At 40.8% G+C, this 22728-nt stretch overlaps 1 protein-coding gene across 1 annotated transcript in view; it reads left to right on the top strand.

Annotated features, from left to right (window-relative positions):
* cntn4 (contactin 4) overlaps positions 1-22728 on the top strand; it is a 140870-nt gene that overhangs the window by 23482 nt on the left and 94660 nt on the right. The window contains exons 2-3 of the mRNA XM_083770561.1: positions 6045-6177; positions 17638-17813. Coding sequence (XP_083626687.1) covers positions 6045-6177; positions 17638-17813 — 309 coding nt within the window. The remainder of the gene's footprint in view (positions 1-6044; positions 6178-17637; positions 17814-22728) is intronic.

Here is a 22728-nt window from a genome sequence, read left to right as displayed (position 1 = left end):
CAATGTTTGCGCTACTCTATGCCGAATTGAAGTGGACTCAGACCCAGACTTTTTTTTTCTCCCTGGAAATAAAAACGTCTGGGTTTCTGAGGCTACTTCGGGCTTGACCCCTTAAATCTTAACAGAAAAAATATCACTTACACCCCCTTTAATTTTGCCATTATAGTCACAGAATTTTATATAATGTTTGCCAATCTCGTTATTATAGGGAACTGAATCAATACATGCACAATAATAACACAACTTAATGCAATTAAATAATTGATATAGTGCAATATTTCCAGACTTAGTACTTGTTAATGTTAGGAAGTTGTTTTATAATTTGTTTTTTATAGGTTGTTTGCTGATTATATGCTATACTTGTGTTGCATCATATATTCTAAATACCCATCTGCTTTTCCACTGGGAAATTCAGTCACTCTACTGAGAGCTGTAATGACGTACAGTACCTGTCAGAGTAGAAAAAACATCAGCCCAATTACCCCCTTCAAATGCTTTGTGTTTGCTACTATTGTTATTGCTTTCACTATACCAGCATCAACGTTTAATAGCTTTGTCCTTCCTGGAAAGCTACCTTCCATTTCTCTTCCCATCAAGGGATTTGTCTTGGACTTAAGGACAAGGGGTGTCATATTGTTTCCTTTGTTAAATTTGAGCCTGTAAAGCCCTTTGAGACCATCACAGTGATTAAGGCCTACACAAATACAGTTGAGTTGAGTTGAATTGTATTTAAGGGACAACTGCCTGAGAAAATGTATGATTTTATTTTTTTTATTTTACCTTCCATACCCTACTTCTCCTAGCTGCATGTCATGGTGTCCTTGAGCAAGACACTTAACCCCTAACTGCTCGATGCTCCTTGGTTGGTGTATGAATGGGTGAATATAATGCACATTGTAAAGTGCTATATGCATAATTTAGCTCTCTTCCGTTCAAAAGCTGTGTGAGTTTATAGCATATGAATAACTATTTGATTATATTGTTGGACGACTTTAAGCCTTTTGTACAATTTGTCCATGAAACACAAAGCTTCCTTCATTGGAGTATAACTGTTAATTTATATACACTTTACATACTGTGTCCACTAATAGAAACATTCATTAATCCTACATTACATTCATAAACCTTGTGTCTCCATCAGTTAATTATCTTTTTCAAAGCATGTTCACAGCTAATACATGAAGACGGACATCTGCATGAAATCCAAATCATGTAACGGGATTTAATTTCAATGTTGGCAATTTTCCAATTTCATCTGTTTGTTCACAGTAAATTAACAAAGCTTTGGAAGCGTCATGACTCAAAAGCAATGTCTACAGCCTACCAACAACAGATTGTTGTGCTGAAAACACAGAACAATGCACGCTGAAGTTGAACTTGGGGTTCTACTTAATTAGTTAAGACAGAAATATCATCTATTCAGAAAAGTTAGTTTTAATATTTTGTATTTTTTTTATTTAAAAGAACATACCAATGCCCGGCATTTTTAACCCATTAACTACAACTCACTTTTAAACTTGTCATTAATACTGATCCTTTGCCAAAGCATACCACAATTTTTTAGATTCTAGAATGACCAGATTTTTATATTTATTTAAATCAGTTGATAAACCAATGCACTTTAAAAAATTATGTAATTCACTGGCTAGGGTCATGAACATAAATCCATCTTTTCTCTATTTTTGGCATAAAGTAAAAATCACACCCATGTGAACTGAGTGGTGCAACCCCCCCCCCCCCCCCTCCTCTCTCTCTCTCTCTCTGTTGTGTGTGTGTGTGTGTGTGTGTGTGTGTGTGTGTGTGTGTGTGTGTGTGTGTGTGTGTGTGTGTGTGTGTGTGTGTGTGTGTGTGTGTGTGTGTGTGTGTGTGTGTGTGTGCGTGCGTGCGTGCGTGCGTGCGTGCGTGCCTGCACTGAAATGGAAGCCTGTATGTTTCTGAACCAATCAGTGCAGCCCATCCATTCAGGCTATGGGACGTTAGAATGTCTGGATGTCATCTTGAATGAGATTAAAAACGGAGTAGTTCTGTAATCAAAATCATTGTGTTCGGAGGCACGTGTAAACAGGTGAATGAAATCAATTCATTTATATTCATAAGGGTAGTGGTACTGTACGTGTATCACGCTGCACGTTTTCGTTCAAAGGAAGTAATGGAAATGTTTTGGCATCTATTGTTAGGTATGCCCTATTATGATTATGATGAAAAATGCATTTGTCATTTCACTACATCTTTAAACGTACACTCTGTGGAAGAACCTTTGCCCCAGTATTCAAATCAGCCTCATGGCAGTCCTATACATTCGGTCTATACTGTAACAATGTAACTCTTGAAACCGTAGGTTGGACAGTCATAATTTGGAGTTCCCTCCATTCCTTGGATCATGACAAAACTACTAGATTTTGTCCAAACATTGCACTCAGACTCAGTAAACTATCTGTGTAGCCATGTGATCAAGATGTATCTGTCTGAGTTACCATAGATAGAGCAGAGTCCTTTACTTCTCCTGTGCTAAAGTATTTGACAATAATGTGGGGAAAATACATACATTTAATGCTGATGTCTCGATTAAGATTAGCACTGAGTAACTGAAGCACTGTCTGTAAGGAAGACTACTTTCTAATCGATCCATCCCGCTTAAGTCTTAACACATCACAGATTTGTGCATGTAGCACATGAATAGTGTGACCAAATCCAAGACATATTTTGACAACAGACTAGGTATTATGACGCAGTATATGATAGATATAGCAGTGATACTATTATTACCATAATGAATGTGATGATAATGTTCTTTTTTATTTCATTCGAAATGTTATTTAAGAATTATTTAACCATTGTTTTGCAATCGCGACCTGGCCGTAATAAGCAACAAAAAGTATGAGTATGTCACAAATGTCATGAAATGCTTTAAGATTTGAAACAAATCTTTGTTTTTGACTCATGGCAGGTGAACTATTCATTCGAGGGCACACAGACAAAGCACACATTATCCTGAAGTCCACAGCCATGCTGAAGGAAGGGGTAATGAGGCGAGAGCCTAGACTTACCGCTTGCCGCTGCACAAGCCCAGGTTTCAGGGAGCTTTGCTTTGGGCTTTTGCAGGGCTTACACAGTAAAACTCTGAGTGTTCAAGTGTGAAAATGGACCAGCAAATTGCTGTCTTCCTTTTTCCTGACCTTTTCTAGATGTAATCACGTGTTGATATTCGTATAAAAGCATGTTAAAATCACATGGAACTGTCTCTGCCTTTAATCACTTTGCATTTAATCAAAATACAAGAACTGTTTTCTTTTTTTTTTTTTTTTTTTTTTTTTTTTTATTGTCTAAAAAGTCCTTGACTTGTGAATTATATTGGTAAAATAGTCAGCGGAGTGTGTATCCAACCAAATGTTTAAAGAGCTGTTAGCGTGAGTGATTGATTACTCAGACAAACAAAGACAGGACACCTCTCCATACTAATCAGGGACCTCGTTTTAATGCGTTTTGTTAAAAGACATTTCTGTGTTACAGTAACTACAGGTCTGCATACAAAACATATCGAATCAATGAGAGAGTTGTACTTATGCTTAAGAATGTGAATACATATACAGTTCTGGCCACATCTACACACAGCACTGAGTGACTGAAATTGGTCACTGTAAATTAAACGATACTTTTAGTATAGAAAATTATTTTATTGTTTATTTTTAAATAAATATATAATAATGGCAGAGGATAGATTAATAATATAATGATCATAATATGATATTAAATAATATGTGCATAAAAAGTATATATGGTTGTAGGTAAATTAGACCTACAGTTTAATGATATCCTGGTAAAAGGTGAGAATAAGGCATTCATCATGATGTGCATCTTGCTTTACTAGAGGATGTGATCATTGTGCCTTGTGTGTTTTACTGAAACATAAACACCTGCACTAATGTCATCTCAATGATGCTATAGCCTACCTATCTGTTGTTGGTCTGTACATATACTGTATGTTGGTACTATCAGCAACCTCACTATGCCTCTCTACCATTGCTGCCGTGTCCCTTTTGTTTGCTATAATTCTCTTTGTGGTCACAGCGGGTGGGTTATCAAGACAATCATTTGTAGTCACAGTAATGACATTGCCCTGCTTTCAAATGATGCCGAATGTTCTGCAGCTCTCACCTTTTTATTTTATTTTGTTGTTAATTGATTCACCGCATGGGGTCCATGAAATGTGTGATTTGTATTCAAGGGTCTTGTGGTGTGCAGGCTGATGGTAGCACAGTGGCGGAGACATTTGCCTCCCAAACCACGAGTGCTCCTGCTGGCAGAGGATGGATTCCTGCCAGAGCCTCTACCTTGTCTCTGTCATAGCTTTCTTTTTTTTTTTTAAGATATTTTTTTGCGGCTTACGCCTTTTATTGATTTTTGAAGGGACAGACAGTAGGCTGACAGGAAACGGGAGAGAGATGGGGGGATGACATGCAGTAAAGGCCGTGTCGGGTCCGGGAGTCGAACCCGCGGCACACTGCGACTGGATTACCAGTCCGGTGCCCAGACCGTTACGCTACGGCCTGGGCCTGTCATAGCTTTCTTGAGGCAAATTTAACAGTTCTACTGTTTAACACGTGTTCCCCGCTATTTAATCAAATATCCTACGCTGCATAGACTGTTTTATTACCTTTGCAGTATACTATACGCCGAAGTAATTGCGCTTTTGATCTGTGAAAAACCGCTAGTAAACACTCCCAGCATTTGTTATTAAGCCGACAAAAAAAAAAGCCACTTCCTTGATCCAGGTCACAGACAAAGAGCAAAGCGAGCCAAGATTGTCTCTACCCCCTCGTTCACTTGCATTGGGCTCAATTTCCCAGAAGCCCTAGCAGCCCAGAGCATGGGTTGATTTCCGGTTTCGTCATCATAACGTGACGGCCTCGTCACCAGGTCCGCGACAAAGCCGCAGTTTCTGCGTATTAAAAAAACGGCGAATTAAACACTTAAAACAAATAGCGGGTTTAGCGTATTACAATTTTGAGTGTTTGGGTAAACACAAACAGTGTGTAACACAAACATTGAAGACGAAGGTGAGGACGCAAATTCTGATTGGCCGGAATGAGATGATGTATGAGCATGCATGATAAAAGCGCCCCTCACTTCACACGGGTGATTTTATTATTTTCGCTTTGATTAATCATTTATCCTTTTAAGCATACACAGTGAATTAAGCATTCAGCTGTTATCAACCTCCAACATAACCATGGGATCCACTGCCAATAATTCAAAGTTTTAGTTATTACACAGCACATTGCTTTTAAATATAATAGGCACAATCTAAACAATTATATGGGTCAACTTGTTATGCTGGAGAGTGTTTTAGCAAGAAGAACTATGAATATTAAACAAAATATCAAAATGAAAGTAATGGACTCGTGTGGGTTACTATAGGACTCCATATGCAGCCTGCATCGGCCATTGACTGATCCCTATAGTAGCACAGAAGCTTAAAGTAAACATATTCTACTGAAATAAGTCGCCTCTAATCCCATCCCCAGGGCAGAGATGAGAGGGTTACAAAGAATATTAGTTATGCTTTATTCCACATACTTACTGCCAATTTAGTCACACGCTTACACACACATAATGACACTGCAAAGTGGAGTAAATGGAGACTTCCATTGTGTGCATCATACACAACTGAGGAACACAAACCACACAACTAATCTACAGGGACAACACTCCAATCAACAATGTGAGTAAATGGGATGTAAGTTGACAAAAAGGCAAATGAAAACACTTTGCCTGACGATTGTTCAATATAAACCAGGAGCTATCTTATTACCACCTAAATAGCTTCTGAAGACATGTCTCATTTCAGATCAGTCTTCTGCGTCCTGTGGTCTTGTGTGACAGGTAGAATGAATTGATGTGTTGTGTGTGCTTGTGGTTTTGCTCTGCTAATGGTTTAGAAGTACTGACCTGTTTTCCACCGCTGACTAATTGCCTGTTTTGCAAGCAGGTTCTGTGTCTTAAGTGTCAAGCCGCCTGTGTTGTCTTTCCTCCCCACCCTGCAGAGAGTGGTGTCCTGCAGAGTCCTGTCTTCACCAAGCAACCTGGCAGCATTGTGTTCCCTGTGGACTCCTTGGAGAAGAACAGAGAGGTTGTGTTCAGCTGTGAGGCACAGGGAAGCCCACCTCCCCTTTACCGGTAAGTACAACAGAAGAGTGCTTCATGTCGTTGTCGTCGTCGTCGTCGTCCCCCCCCCCCCCCCCCCCCCCCCCTGCGCATCATCTATACATTATCTCTACGGTCATGTGAAGACATATCTCTCAGATTTTTCATATTTCTAAAAAATAAATAAAAATAAAAGTGATTAAGTTGATATGTAAGGGTTAATATCTGCCTAGGTGGTCATTGTCTGGAGATAATTCACCGACAGGGGGTTTAACCACCGACACAAAGCGGAAAACAAGGAAGTGAGTTGATCAAGAATCCATTTTCGGGTACCGCTTTGTCTATTTCTCGCTCAAATGTTTTCAAAAACATTTTTGAGAGCAATGTTTAGCTGTAAATTACATTATGCTAAGGACGAATTATAATGGCTCATAACTCTAAATCTAGGGCACTCTCCATGGTTTTGACCAAAAGAGCAATGTTCTGACTTCAGGAATCATCTTGTTTGGAATATAAACGCTTCTTAGAGAGACTTTAGATGTACCAGAGGTAAGAACGGAAGATTATGCCTCCCGGTTCTGGGGCTTTTCAGCAGAGTAAAATCTGCCTCATCTGCTGGCACTCTAGCGCCATTATTTTGAAGAATTCCCCAGCAAAAGAAATGTTAATATGTCAGTGTGTGTGAGCTTCTGTTTTCCCTGTCTCCTGAATCATTATCACTTTTGGCAGTTGTACTGCTGTTCTGGTGATGCCAGAAGATGCAGTCACATGCACAAGCAGATTGTGATTCCTCATCAGTAAAAACTGCTCATTTCTCCAACTTGCCGATTCTGTCATTTAATAGCAATGCAGGTGCACCTGGCTCTTAAAGGGAACGGAAGACTTATTGGTCTAATTCATGTTATGCCCAAAACACACCCATGTACAGGCACTAAGTAAAACCCCTTTGCCTTTGTGCCTTGCACCTCATTTGCGGCGGCGTGCCCAAATATTGTGCAGTCTAACTAGAAAGTTTCGAGTTGTGTAAAGTTAATTGGCTACTCTAAATGTAAAAATTTGAAAAGAAATAACACCTCCTATGAAAATACCTGGTCCCTCACATTGTTGCTAAAATACACTGGAAGGAGAATACCGATGCAATTTGAAAAGACGTTTCTAGACTGTGTAAAGTCAGATCCTCTAAAGATGGAGTGCCGTGATTTTTGTACTTTTTCTGTTTTGTATGTGTCTATGGAGTTAACATTAATCTGATAGACCCCCAGGTGTGGTTAGAATATTGAAATATGTCTTTGATTGATTGTCCCCGAAAGTCCCGGAAAAATAACAAAGAAGTGGGTTATAAGGAGGTGGGGATAGTCATTTCCCCTCCCTTTGGCATGCTGAAAGGTGGATTTTCAGGCCTTTTTTAAAGGATGCCAGGGATTTGCATTTTTTGAGGGATGGAGTCAGGGCATTCCACACTTGGGTGGCAATTTGCCCATGTTTGTTTTGTGTGTACCAGATCATTGTTCTCACTTCCTCTTGTATTGTGGCTGTGGGAGTCGCTCACTTTTTGAGGTATTTGGGTACAGAGGGCAGACAGCTAGAGTCTTGAGAGCACTTTTGTTGACAAAATTTCTGCCCAGAAATCTTGTTATTTGGTTTACTTTTTGATTACCCTTGTTGCCATGCTTTCACCTGTCAGTTTTGTTGACAAGAATACAGCTAAGATGAGTCTTTGCCGGAAATCAGCATGTCGTCAACACTCAACTCTGAACTTGAAATAATTTACATTTACTTTACTGAGAGCATGTTTGCTCCCAAAAAGAATGGATTCTGTTTCTCTGTTTGGATTTTGGTTATTTTCGAACTGAGAGCCTCCTCAACGTGCATTTTGTCCTCCACTGAAATCAGGAGTGATGAGTCGTCAGCAAACGGGAACAATTTGCAGTTACAGGCAGCATTCATGTCGTTAATGTAAAGTAGGAACAGTAACGGCCCTAGAATGCTTCCTTGGGGAACCCCACAATTCACTGGGAGGGGAGAGGACATGGTTCCTTTGATGTCAACTAATTGTTCTCTTCCCTCTAGGTAGGATTTCATCCAGTTTAATGATGCACTATCAAAACCGATCACCTTCAGCTTGTCCTCCCTGTGTATTTTTGGTTTCTTCCTGAAAGCTGAAAGCCTTTGAGTCAAAAGGCCCAATCGAAATGACAGTGATATAGTGTGTGGAAGGTCTGTGACCAATGAACAGGCGGAACAGGGGATTTGCAGCAGTTTCAAATGGCTTTTTATTTGTTTAGCAGGAAATCATATGGCCGGCTGGAGAAAACCCCACATAGGTTTAGGGCAAATTATATTCCATACAATGTTTGTTTCACAGGCGTCTTCCACAGCCTGGAGAAGGATGAGAACAGAAGATTAGATTTCAACTCAGGTTCATACAGTCTCTGATAGCTCGCTCCTCACTGGAGGGCTCTGGTTTAACAACGATAAGACGGGACGGGGATGCCTTGCTTCGGGTGACGTCATCGGTCTTTATCTTTAACTGTAGCGGGTCTTCTCCCGATAGCGGGGTTTCAGCTCCGAAAGAGCGCAAGCCTTCAAGCCGTTCCCAGAATCAGAATCAGAATCAAACTTTATTGTCACATCACATTACAGGTAACATGGGTGAAATTCTTGTTTGTGCAGGCTCATCATTGCAGTTAAAAGAAAGAAAGTGCATGACTAATCTACATGGTACAATATGTATGCATATAAAAATTAAATAAGGTGATGTAGCCTATGTGTATATACAGAGTAGTCTCTACTAAAGGAGACCAATCCGTTCAGTCTGTGTGGCGTCACCAATCCTAGCTCTTGTTCAGCAGTCGGCGTATATAATGAGCGCCTGTCTGCCAGACAGGACTCAATGCTTTATCAAGAATTATAGGAGTTTCCGCGTCACCGTCGCTGTGGCGGGGCTGCCTTCCTCCCGCAGCGAGATGGGTGGAAGCGGAACTCCTGTTCCTATATTTTAGTCATACAGTCCGATAGACTCCGTCGCACGGACATTTCCTGGGCCGTTCCTAAGAGCCTGTGGTGAGAGGAGAGTGACAGTCAAGAAAGGCAGGAATATATATACACGTACATGAATGGGTGTTTGGTGGAAGTGTGTGTGTCTTCTTACCCCCCGACGGTATGTGCTGTGCGTGCCTCCGTGAGCGTGTGTGAACCAGCCGCTGTCAGACTCAGACTGAATCTTCCTTTTTATATGACGGGTGTGGCCGATTGCTGATTTGGGTGTGGTCGCTCCATCATCTCAATCTGGCGGAGAAGGAGGTTCGGCACGTAGACATTCCCTACTACGCGGCCGAGGGCAGGCCTAACTGCCCGAGGCGTCTTCTGTCTGACAGTGTATCTGGTTGCCCTGGCAACGCACTTACCATCGCGGGGTGTCGCTAGCGAGACCCCACAAGTGACATCACAATATCAACCCCTCCCCCTTTATCATACAACAACACCTGTGGGTGTGGCTTCAGTGCAGGTGGATCACCACCCAACAGGCAAACCAGGCATACTTAATGAACTGTTGGGTGTGGCCTCATAAAAACATAATTTTAACACTTTTTGTATACTTTATTTTTTGTTTCTCCTGGTCTGATCATGGTACCTGATGATCATGTGGGGGGGTACCATTGCGAGAATTGCGGACTAAGTATTTTCTTACCTTAATCTGATGTTATTATATCCAAGAATGAGTGGTAGAGGTGGTAGAGCCGCGCGCACCACAGACCGACTTTTGGGACAAAACTAAGGTAAAATTAAGGTAAGAAAATGTTTAGTCTGGAATTTGGGCGTTTTAATGTTGAATTTAATGCAGAGGTTTTCTGGAGTGGCAGCATTACCACAGAAGATAAGAACAGACTGAACTAGATAAAGTGCCAATCGGCACAGGTCTCCACCAGGATTCTTCCTCAGCCTAGTGGGAATATGCGTGCACAGTTTCATCGCAATCGGACGCTGCGTTGAGGAGTTGTGGCCATTTGCTACTCCTGAAAACTGTAGGAGCCAATCGTGGCCAATCAGGATGGAATATGAGAAATCAAACAAACCTGTCTTGATCACATGACTATGGAGATCATGTGTACCGATTTGCGTGAAATTTGGATAAAATCTGAAGGAGTAATAATAGAAAATGTGTTTTACATATGTCGGCCTCCTGGTGGCGCTATAAAGAGCAGATGTGAAAAATTCCAGGCAAAGGTTTTTCCTTGGCCTCTAGGGAGTTGGCATACAAAGTTATCCACAGATCTGTGCAGTTAGAGGTAAAAACACTTTTCGGCCAGTTATAGCGCCACCTTGAGGCTGAGTTGAAATTGTTCATGTGGCATTTAGTCCTCGGCCTAGTGGGAATGTGGGTGCACAATTTCACGGAAATCACGCAATGTGTGCATGATTTGCAGCATTTTGTTTGAAACTGAGCACTCCTGTGAATTTTGGAAGCCAATCTTTTTATTTTTTATTTTTTAAAGATATCTTTTTTGCGGCTTACGCCTTTATTGATTTTTTAAGGGACAGACAGTAGGCTGACAGGAAACGGGAGAGAGATGGGGGGATGACATGCGGTAAAGGCCGTGTCGGGTCCGGGAGTCGAACCCGCGGCACACCGCGACTGGATCACCAGTCCGGTGCCCAGACCGTTACGCTACGGCCTGGGCCTGGAAGCCAATCTTAACCAATCAGGATGGAGTCTGAGAAATCTGAAAGAGCGGTTTCGTTGAATGGCTCTAGAGAGACTGTGTACCAATTTGCGTGATGTTTGGACAAAATCTGTAGGTGTACTGTGCAAAAACTTGTTTTGCACAAAGCGGCCTCCTGGTGGCGCTATAACAGGCCGTTCTGGAAAGTTTGGGGCAGAGGTTCATGGTTGGCATCCAGGGAGTGTGTGTGCAAAATTTGGCATCGACCAGGTTAACGGTGGCCGAGATTAGCTGCTCACGGACGGACGGACGGACGGACGGACGGACGGACGGACGGACGGACGGACGGACGGACGGACGGACGGACGGACGGACGGACGGACGGACGGACGGACGGACGGACGGAGTGCAAAACATACTCTCCCCCATGCCTTCGGCTGGTGGAGACAATAAACTAATCAAAAGCATGGTTCCATTATTGGCATCCCCTCAACTCTTTGGAGATTGTCACAAAGAAATAAACTACGCACATATACTGCATTTACGAGGGTCATCCTTTTCATAGGTTTTTTTAAAAGGCTGAGGAGCAGTTTTAGTGCTGGTTTTATATTACGGAAGTCTAGAAAGTCCTTTATCTCCACCACCATGAGGCGGCTGTCTAATTGATGATCTGTACTGTATATAGTGGTCTTTGTTTTACTGTGCAGTTGAGTGATGGCGGCTGTTTCTCCCCCCTCTTGTTTTCTTGCTGTTTGTCTCTATTTTCAACAGCATGTTGTTGGTGACATTATGACTTTCCCCTTTCAGGGTCGACAAAATATATCTCCTTTTGGAAAATGCTTAATTTAAACAATCCAATGTAAAATTGCATTATTTATCGCCGAAATTGCCTTTTGACGGCTGTTTTCCAAAGGCCCCGGGCGCCGAAATCACCATTGGACGGCTATTTATTTATATTTTCTTTTCTGGCCTAAAAGTGTATTTTAGATGTGAGGTGCGGGGCTCAGAGTGTTCCCACTAAGGAATTAGGCTTTCAACTCTTCTAAACTGTGCTTGTTTTGGTGAGTAAAACAGGATATATATTTTTTTTTACTACAGACGATAGATAGGCTGCTCTACCGGGAGGTGCACGCAATGGCTCGAAAGTAACCGTTAAGTAGAACTCGCTATATGGACCAGAGCTAGGTTTATTGTACTGTATAACCTTTCGCAAAACTAACGAATATTCATTTGGGATCCATTTGGGATCAAGAGTACCCGTTGTACCTGTATTTCTGTCTGTCTCTTTTATGCCCACACTGTTTAACTGTATGGAGATCTCTGTGTCTGTATCTGTTTTATGCCCATATATAGAGTTCTGTGTGAGGCATGCCCAAAGTAGAGTCCAGGCCAATCCCGGCCTGTCTATGTATATGTCTATGACCTCATATTGATGACAGGTACTCCATATATGGGGATTTGCAGATGGGCCGATAATTCTGGGAGATCCGCTGATACAACCAACTCTGTGAATGAGGACCTGAGGGAGTGATTTACAGAGTTGAAAGTCTGCCTCATATCAGCTAGCTGTCAGAGAAATAGCTACAAGAACTGTCTCTTGATGTCAGCATCAGGATAGTGTTGACTAGTCTTTTGAGTAAATCAGAAGACCAAAATCCCATTTCAAGAATGAGTAGCTCCAGTTCATAGGAAGAAAAAAATAATGCAGTTTGTCTTTTGTGATATTCCCTGGTTTATAATCTTTCATCCTAGACTTGACTCAGTTTTTCCTCTCAGTAACCCAGCAATCTATGCTTAGCTTTCTGTGTTGCCACTTGCCAGTTCAAGTAGTTTATTCTACTAGAGTGCCTAGAACAGCTTTCTTCCCTGCTATTTCTCCTTTGCATGGACCATTAGCCTATCGAAAGGTTGGTATGTTGTACTGTGGATACTAAAGGTTCAAATCAATCATGTTTGCTCTCTGAAATTGCTCTGGTGAGTTTTAGAAGGAGTGGTACATTTCATAGTTGGGATTGAGCTAGACGATGACCTAATCCGCAGTTTTTTGTCAAGGTCACTGAACGGCTTTGCCATTGCAGCAGCAGCCTTAAACTTCTTAAGATGTCTTATGCTGGGAAGACAACTATTAAATCATGTTCAATGTACACGTATTGTACTCTGACTGGTGGTTGATCAGCACTACCCATCACTAAGATAGTAATATAATTACATTTATTTTCATTTTACAAATTTCCACTTTCAATCTGGCGTCCCAATTTGGTTTGATTTGATTTCCCTGAAAACCAGAAAAAAGCTTAAGACTGGTTGACATCAGGGTCCTCCATTTTCAATATATCAGAGACACCAATTCTTACATTGGGCATGTCAGTATTGGTGTCTAAAATCTTGACTATAGCTTTGGACGTTTTTGAAAGTGGCTAAAGAGAAGGAACCGAACTCTGAACATTACATAGCCTCATAATAAGCCAGATGGAATGGTAAGATGCAACTATGGGCACAATCTGTTTTAACATGGCTGCATGAAGCATGAAGTTCTTGCTAAAAATGAGCCACTATCAACATATCTTGTATTGTTATAACTATATAGACACTGTTCCATACCACACAAAAGGACTGTGCTGTGCCTGACATGCCTTTGACCAGATGATGGTTGTGCCATTATGCTCCATGTGTTTTGTTTACAGAGTTTATCGCACACCTCTGTAAAAGGCTAGTGTGCGTGCGTGCGTGCGTGCGTGCGGCTAATATTACAAACTGAAACTGCTGACATATAGTCCAGGCTCCACATGAGCCACACCATTCCTGTGTTGATCCCAACATCCACATTACCTGGATTAGTCTAGTAGTTAATAAGAATATCGAATACATACAGTAGCATCTTCATGGTGTAAATGTCTTATCTCTGCCAGCCAGGCCAGAAGGCCGGAAGGTATAGATTATGTTGTCACCCATGGATTAAAGTTGTCAGTTGCCAAAACTGTTTTCAGTCATTTTTTAGAAGATTAAAGAGTATTAGAATGTGCCCACACCCATTTCGGCCTAACTAGATTCTGTGTTCTTCCTTGTGTTCTGATTGACCCCTAGTTGATTCTTAGACCCATAGTGAGTGCCACATATGGGTTCTGATATTCCATACACTGGTGCCTGACCAATAGAGCCAAGGAGAGCACAGGCTGTAGCACTTCTGGGGTCGGGACTCTGAGGAGCCCATGCAGCACCCCCAGACTTAATATCAACTCACAAGCACATCATTTATCATGATAAAATGATTCATATAAATGTATCGCCTTGTTTCTGCGCACCACTTTTTTTTAACAAGCTCACAACTTTGTGGACTTGTAGATCTGCTATTTTCTGCAAATAGATTTGGTGTAGAGGGGGAAAAGGAGGGGGCCAATGATAGGCCCATTAAGAAGTACAAAGTCAACGAAGTAGGTAGTGTTTCAGTGAAGACTTTCATTATGCATAATATCGAAACCAGAAAGGGCACCTTTCATGTCTGGTGAATTACTTTGCTCCTTCAGAGACAAAACCGTTACAGTACATCAGGCAGAACCAATAGCTTAGCATGATGCTTTAGTCTGTCATGCTACCCAATCAATTTAACGTTCTCAGCAAGTGAGAGGGATGACACGACAATGAAATATTAAAGTCATTTTTTTGTTTGTTCCACATCAACAGTAAACAAATCTGTATGGACCTCTGCTCACCTCTATCATTTGTCATATAATAAGGCTCCAGAGAGTGTGCACTTACATAACCAGCGACTGGTTGACAATGTGGTGGCACTCTGTGTGTGTGTGTGTGTGTGTGTGTGTGTGTGTGTGTGTGTGTGTGTGTGTGTGTGTGTGTGTGTGTGTGTGTGTGTGTTTGTGTGTGTGAACCCACCTTTTCAGACTCCATCATGGCCCATAGCACTTACCCCACCCCCTTAGATAGCATTTCTGTAGACTTAGATAGCATTTGATACAGACTTATAGCATGTTATGTAGACAGCACTATAATTGCATTGTATGTAGTCATAGCACGTCATAGTACATATGTATAGCATAGTAGTATAGATGTATAGTTTATATGTATAGCTTCATTATATAGATATTCCACTGTTACTTTCTTAGCTTACGGATGTTTCTTGATAAATGTTTTTATGTGATCTATTCCCATGCTTTTTTTGTTCTTGCTTAATGTAAGTCGCTCTGGATTAAGAGCGTCTGCTAAATGCCTAAATTGTAAATTGTGTGTGTGTGTGTGTGTGTGTGTGTGTGTGTGTGTGTGTGTGTGTGTGTGTGTGTGTGTGTGTGTGTGTGTGTGTGTGTGTGTGTGTGTGTGTGTGTGTGTGTGTGTGTGTGTGTGTGTGTGTGTGTGTGTGTGTGCGCAGAATTGGGGGGAGGGGGGTAGAATTGCCTTTTTTTTCTTTCTTTTTTTAGACGGGAACAAAAATAAATAAAAATTAAATAAAGCATATGGGAGAGATGGATGATGTGTACAGAAATGTAAGTATAATACAATATAATACTCATAGGGAGACATAAGAGAGTATTTGAAACTGTGAGCAGTAATTAAAATAAAAACAACAAAACCAAAAAAGAGAGACATGAGTAAGACAGAATCATTCAATCCAATCGCAAAGGAATAATATATTCCACCCAGTTAGACCAAAACTTTATAAATTTCTCCTTCTGCAGTCTGAGAGAGAAAGTGATCCGTTCCATATTATAAATATCATTTACTATATCTATCCATTCTTTTATAGTGGGGGCCTCAGTACAATTTACAATTACAATTTAGGCATTTAGCAGACGCTCTTAATCCAGAGCGACTTACATTAAGCAAGAACAAAAAAGCATGGGAATACATCACATAAAAACATTTATCAAGAAACATGCGTAAGCTAAGAAAGTAACAGTGGAATATCTATATAATGAAGCTATACATATAAACTATACATCTATACTACTATGCTATACATATGTACTATGACGTGCTATGACTACATACAATGCAATTATAGTGCTGTCTACATAATATGCTATAAGTCTGTATCAAATGCTATCTAAGTCTACAGAAATGCTATCTAAGGGGGTGGGGTAAGTGCTATGGGCCATGATGGAGTCTGAAAAGGTGGGTTTTCAGACTACGGCGGAAGATTGGGAGTGATGCTGCAGTTCTGACTGCAATGGGAAGTGCATTCCACAGTTTTGGAGCCAGAAGGGAGAAGAGTTTGGGACGTGTGGAGCGTTGTCCCGGCGTTTTTAGTGAGGGTACTTCCAGCTTCCCTGCGTTGGCTGATCTGAGTGCGCGGGAGGGTTTGTAGGGTTCGATCATACTTGCAAGATATGGGGGAGCCATACCTTTGGTTGCTTTGAATGCCAGCATCAGAGTTTTGTATTCTGTAGGGAGCAGAGCAGGGGGGAGACATGTGAGAATTTTGGCTGGTTGAAGACCAAGCGAGCTGCGGCATTTTGGATCAGCTGGAGAGGCTTAAGTGCACATGCTGGTAGGATCAGTAAGAACCAGTGTTGTGTAAATACTTTTCTACATGCAGATACCGAATAGTTATTCTATCAGATCTTCCCGTCTGAAAATGTGCATGTCCCAAAAATAATGTAGTAAACTCTAAGGGCAACTTTCCACCAACTATTGTATTTATTGATCTCTGAAATTCTGTCCAGAAGGTTCGAATCAGAACAACTTCAATACACACTATTTTTGAGCGGTATCGCTCCCATTAAGTGACCGAGTGTGTATGTCTGTCTGAGTACCCATTGACCCCTGCAGCTGAAGCTGTTTGTGTTCGCATTCAGGTCACACACACACACATACACTCACACACACACACACACACACACACACACACACACACACACCGATCAGTTGACACGGGTATGATGTTTTGTTTTTGTTGCATTCCTAAGCCATTCATTTGATGATCATCAGTCGTTCCCTAAGGAGACACAAAGAGTCTCCTTTGTGTCTCCATAGGGAACCACTGCTGACAAAAAACAAACACATATCCATGAATTCAAGTCTCCATGGGGTGAGAAAAAAGGAACACCCAGTTAGACCAAAACTTTATAAATTTCTCCTTCTGCAGTCTGAGAGAGAAAGTGATCTGTTCCATATTATAAATATCATTCATCACAGAACACCACCAGCAATCAGCAATCAAACACAAATGTTTTGTCAAACCATGTGACTCCCATTGGAAAAGCATTGTGGTGGCCTAAAGAACCCAGCTTTAAATAAATAATGGCCGTATGCTACTTTCAATGGATTTTTCTACAGATTTTCCTTCCTGTTTGTTTTAATAAAGGACTCTATTTGGAAGCATTGGATTATCTGTTGAAATGATGAGGGAATTATACTCTCCGTTGATCCCCTCTAAGACCAATGATAATCATGTGGACAGGTCTAGAATTCACAAGTGTGAATGCAAGGTTGCACCCATTTGTTTTAATTGCGTCACCATGATGATCAAGCAACATTTTTATGCTGTTTGACTGGAGTCTGGCAAGATGGATGGTCTGCATTGCTGTCTGTTGTCAGGTACTAAAGTCCTCTGCGCTACAGCAGTACACTGCTGTTTAGATTAGTGCTAAACTGGGGTCGGGCGGGGCTGAGAATATGATTTCAGGGCCATCTCCACCTTTTATTTATATCCCGTCGAAAAGCAATCTAGTAGATCTACAGGTTACTTTGCTTTTATATTTTTGTTCCAAATTCTCCCCTGGTCCAACTTTGTTTCCCCTAACTTCATTCATTCATTGTATTAAGTATTCTTCAGTTTTCTTATTTTATATTTTGTCTTTTTTTCCCACTTCATGTGTAGGTGGAAACTTAACAGCACAGTGATCAGTCCCAAATCTGGATCTCACTACAGCCTATCTGGAGGCAACCTCAGGATCAGCCATCTGAACAAAGACCGGGATGCGGGCACGTATCAGTGCCTCGCGGCCAACTCTTTCGGGACCATCGTCAGCCGAGAGGCGAGTCTAACCTTTGCATGTAAGTTGCAACTATGTTCTGTCTTTGTATAAAATGTAATGGCGGCTTCTACTGTTAAGGGCATAACATTTATGTCAGGGGCAGTCTAACATGATGTTGCTGTGGAATGGAAAAAGGTGAAAACCTTGTATGTCCAAATCTGTTACTCATCAGGAAATGGGAAAAATATGTTTGAGTGGATCCAATGTAGTTAATAAAGTTCATTAGAGGCACTTAAAGACTTTTGCTTTCAAATTGTGAAAATAGCAGATCTACAAGCTCACCACACGTTGCAACGTGTTATGAGCTTGTAGATTGGCCATTTTCTGCAAAAACCTGAAATTGGAGATACAGTACAAGGTTTCTACCCGTCAGCAACTATGATCAACTCCAGTGATTTCAGTGAAAGAAATTGCTTGTGGTAGTAGGGTTTCAGTAAGAATTGCTCATGATGGCTTATTGTATCAAAGAACAACAAATTAACACCAAACAAAGTAAACTTTCCAAGACGCAAATTACACCCTGTGCATTTTTCAGATTGATGCTTTTTAAAGATTTTCTCCTGTTTCCGTAGAGCATGAAGATAGATTGTTTGAATGCTCTTGATAGGTCTAACTGGCAGCCTCTGGACTCTATATATTCCTAAAGCAAGCGGAAGTCAATAAGTGCCTATGTGCCAGTTATTGGACAAGCATAAATGATGACATTAACGGTGTCGGTGAGCGATAGCTTGCTTAGATTGAATTCTGAAGTCTCACGTTTGGGGACAAGGCCACCAAACCAATGTATCTCAGCCAGCCATGCATTTGTTCTGTCCCTTGGACTAGAGGAAAAATTGGTCTGAACAATGTGATTTTGTCATTGGAAACCTGCTGTGATGCAGTGACAGTTGCATCAATTGTAGGGCTCTGACCTTACCAGGTTTGAGTTGTTGCCAGATAATCAGGGAATGCATGTGTGACCTAATGTCATCTATCTTCTTTATTACACTTGGTATAGCTTAATTAATTCACCATGATTGAACAGTGAAGGTTCAAGAGAATAATTTAAAGGGCAACTGATATTAGTACAGCAATTTACATAAAAAAAAATAAGACTATCTTCTTGGAGACCACATTGCCGTGCTGAGCAATATTATTATATATTATTTTAAAACTATATGGCTTGGGTGGAGCAGTGGTAAAGTACCTGCCCACCAACGCGAAGGTTGTGGGTTCGATCTGGTGCAGTGGTGCATCTGGCTTTGTCGAGCGTCTTTATAGGGTGTCATCAGGATTGGTCCGTGTTTGGGACGGACCAATTTGTGTGTTATCACACAGTAACAAACAAATGTGTGTGTGTGGAGAATGCCTAAATTGGGTGCCTAAAAAAGCAAAAAATTATAATATGGCTGATGTGTCCAGGTCAACAGTACCAAACCAAGTACACAGGCATGTTTGTAGATGCTGTAGGGTATAACCCTCTGTATCAAATATAATATATATAAGGCAGCGCCGCGCGTGTCTCTTCCATGGGCCATAGTGTAAGGCAAGATATCACTGGGTATAATGGGTAATGGATAGTGGATTGTGCAGTCTTCTCTTAAAGGCAATGGCATGTGTCACGGTGATTGGTTTCATTATTGTAACGCCCAAACCACACCTACCGGTATGTGGGGGCCTGATTGCTGAGGGCTTTGTATGTACTGTAATGGTGAGTATTTAAATCTGTATTTGACTGGGAGCCAGTGGAGTTCACAGAGGACTGGTGTGTCATGTGCTCCCTGGATCAGGTTTTGGTGAGAAGGCGGGCGGCAGAGTTTTGAACATACTGAATGTCCACAGATACGACTGGTAGGGTGTGTGAGTCTGTAGCAACAATCGGATATGAGCAGTGGTTCTGAGGCTAGCATGTAACCTTCTCCCTCTACAATACATATACCACAGCCACTGGGAATTTCATGGTTCCAATCAATGAGCCTACTTTATAGTGGGTTTTAATGCTGCCATTAAAAGCTTGCGGTGGTGTAATATGACAAGTCATGTTAAAGCACACCTGGGTTTAGTAGCCAAGACAGGAGAGCATTGTTGTAACCACTTTCTCTACCGCTTGTAGAGAAAATAGTTTCTCTAAGCTTATATGTCACATCGAGAAATGTTGTAAAGCTTGTAGAGTTATTTTTTATACTTTTATCTCTTTTATTGGAAAATGTTTGAAAATGTTTTAAATACTTTTAAGGTTGATATAGTAATAATTTTAGTCACAGTACCTGAGGGTCAGTTAATGTACTGTATACCTGTTTTCACATATTATGTGAAACATATTATGAACATGAGAAACAGGCCCGGACATTTTCCAGAGTGCGTAGTGTTTAGATCTCATTAGGATATGGTCGTCTGCAGTATCCAATTACCGAATTACCAATTACCGAAAACAAATTTCATTGTATGTATACTCTGTATCTATACAAATGACAAATAAACCTGAACCCGGTACTAAACAGATTTTAATTCATACATACATTATACCAGAGAGAGAAAGAATATACGTATACTTCGGACAATGACATGGTCTATTTGCACATAGAGCCATGGGGTTCAGTGAGACATTACACAGAAGTTTGAGGCATTTCCGGTCCAACTGAAAAGGCCTATCTAGATAAGTTCAGAGTTGCAGTGCATGCATGAAAGCTGCTTATGTTGCACAAGATAAGAATAAAAAGTTTATGTGTTTTGCAGATTTAGATTTAATTATTTATGTATTCTGAGTCTGACCATGTTCAGTTACACTACTGTGTATATCAGACTGGGTGTCCACCGAGAGCTATTATTTAGTGCTTTATCTTATTCTTTACCATTTTCAACTGAAGGACTGTTGCTTTTTCCCAATAGTGTTGAGAGCTTGGCATGTTTTAAAAGCTTATGCTGCGTGAGTGATGTGCTTCAAAGTTGAGTAGTCTCTGAGCTGCAAATGTGTAACCTAACCATGCCTCCTTTGAATATTCTAACAATTGTGTACATTGTGTGTGTGTGTGTGTGTGTGTGTGTGTGTGTGTGTGTGTGTGTGTGTGTGTGTGTGTGTGTGTGTGTGTGTGCGCGTGTGCGTGCATGCACGTATGTGTGTGTCCAACATGTGGCTTTGTGTGTATGTCTATTTATGTGTCGACCTTTACGGAATATATGCAGTGTGCATGTATATTATTTTCGATAGTAGATAGATACTATTTGTAGTATGAACAAGTAGGGCATTCAATTACGAAAAAACTCAAAGTTAGAATATGGAGATTGAGGTTTCTGCCCGACAGCAACGATATACTATTATATTATATTATTATATAAGTGAGATAGTTCTGGCCTTGCCTTGTGTTTGTTCAATGTATGTATGACTAGCAAGGAGCCTGATCCCTTCTACAGTGGAGTAATTGCAGGATATAGGCAACCAGCGCAACGCCAGTGAATATTATATGTAAAGCCGTGTGAACATAACAATGGTCTTCTTGCCCTTATTAAAAATATATATTCCTCAGTATAATATATATAAATATATAAATATTAGTTTTGTCTAAATATTCCACAAGGTTGTTCTTTGAATTTGGCATGGCTCCAGATAATTCTGCATTCCCTTGCATCTCCCTAACTTTTGATGGATGCCGATGTCTCTTGAGAGGGTTGAGGCTGTCTACTCCCCCAGTCTAGATAACTGATGGGCAGTGGTCTCTCTCACTCAATACAGGCTGCCCTTGATTAGTATGTCTATTGATTCCATATCAGTGATTATGTAAAAGTTGTACACCCATAATTCATACTGATGAGCAAGCTGTGAGGCTTTCTTACATGGGTGGCACTTAGGAGGCTGTGCTTGTAACCTAATGGAGGCATTATATACTGTACTCCCAACATAATGTGATGGGGCAGTGGTGAACCCGCTGTATTGAAGAAAGGTGGTCAAGAGGGTCAAGTTATATAATAGTAACTCTGTCCACTGTCCACCTGGCAGAGATTACGTTTTAACGTGTTGTGTGTGTGTGTGTGTGTGTGTGTGTGTGTGTGTGTGTGTGTGTGTGTGTGTGTGTGTGTGTGTGTGTGTGTGTGTGTGTGTGTGTGTGTGTGTGTGTGTGTGTGTGTATTGTACAATACAAATTATCGGTTTTGCACCATTTAGCATTTTCTTCCACACACACTTTAATCAATTACTCCTACAGATTTCATCCAAAACCTCTCACAAATGCTACACATTATCTCTGATGTCATGTGATAATCATGTGTCATTCCAATTTTGTTACAGTATATTCCATTCTAGTTGTATATGATTGCCTTCCAAAATTTGTGAGAGATTATGCGTTTATTTGTAAAATTCCATCCCATCAATGGCAAATTTGAATCATACCTTGAGACGCTTCAAAATAACGCATAACGAAAAACGCTCACCACTGTTTGTTGCAGAAATATTATTTTATGCATGGCTTTTGAACATTACTGTATGTCAATGGCAGCCAGGTCTATGTTTGTTTAGAATAGAGTATGTATGATGCAAAACGTTTGCCAGCCAAGTCTATGGACTTAGACGATATCAAAATCTTTGTTTATAGCACTTATGTCGTAAATCATTTCCCGGCCAAAACATCTAATTATGTCTTCAGAAGTTCATACTCCAACGCCTTCATTGTATGTGTCCTTAGCATTGGACACGCTTATACTTTGCATATTTTTCATGGAGTAAATATTTCCTGATGTCACCAGAGTGGGCATTAAGGCCTTGAGGGGAAACATGAATATCTCATTTAAATGCAAATAAATCCTCTAGACTCCTCTCAGCTGTTGTGATAATGTGGAGTGAGTATATTGACTTAGTTAATGAGGTGTAAATAGCTAATGGCTCTATTCTAGCTTTTACTTTATTAATCTACGGTACACTATCAAGGTGTCATACAAGAGGAACTTCAATTGCATAACACAAC

Source organism: Protomyctophum parallelum (assembly GCF_964188405.1).
Source record: "Protomyctophum parallelum genome assembly, chromosome: 8".
In the NCBI taxonomy this organism is placed as follows: Eukaryota; Metazoa; Chordata; class Actinopteri; order Myctophiformes; family Myctophidae; genus Protomyctophum; species Protomyctophum parallelum.
This window is presented reverse-complemented; position numbering and strand designations above follow the sequence as displayed.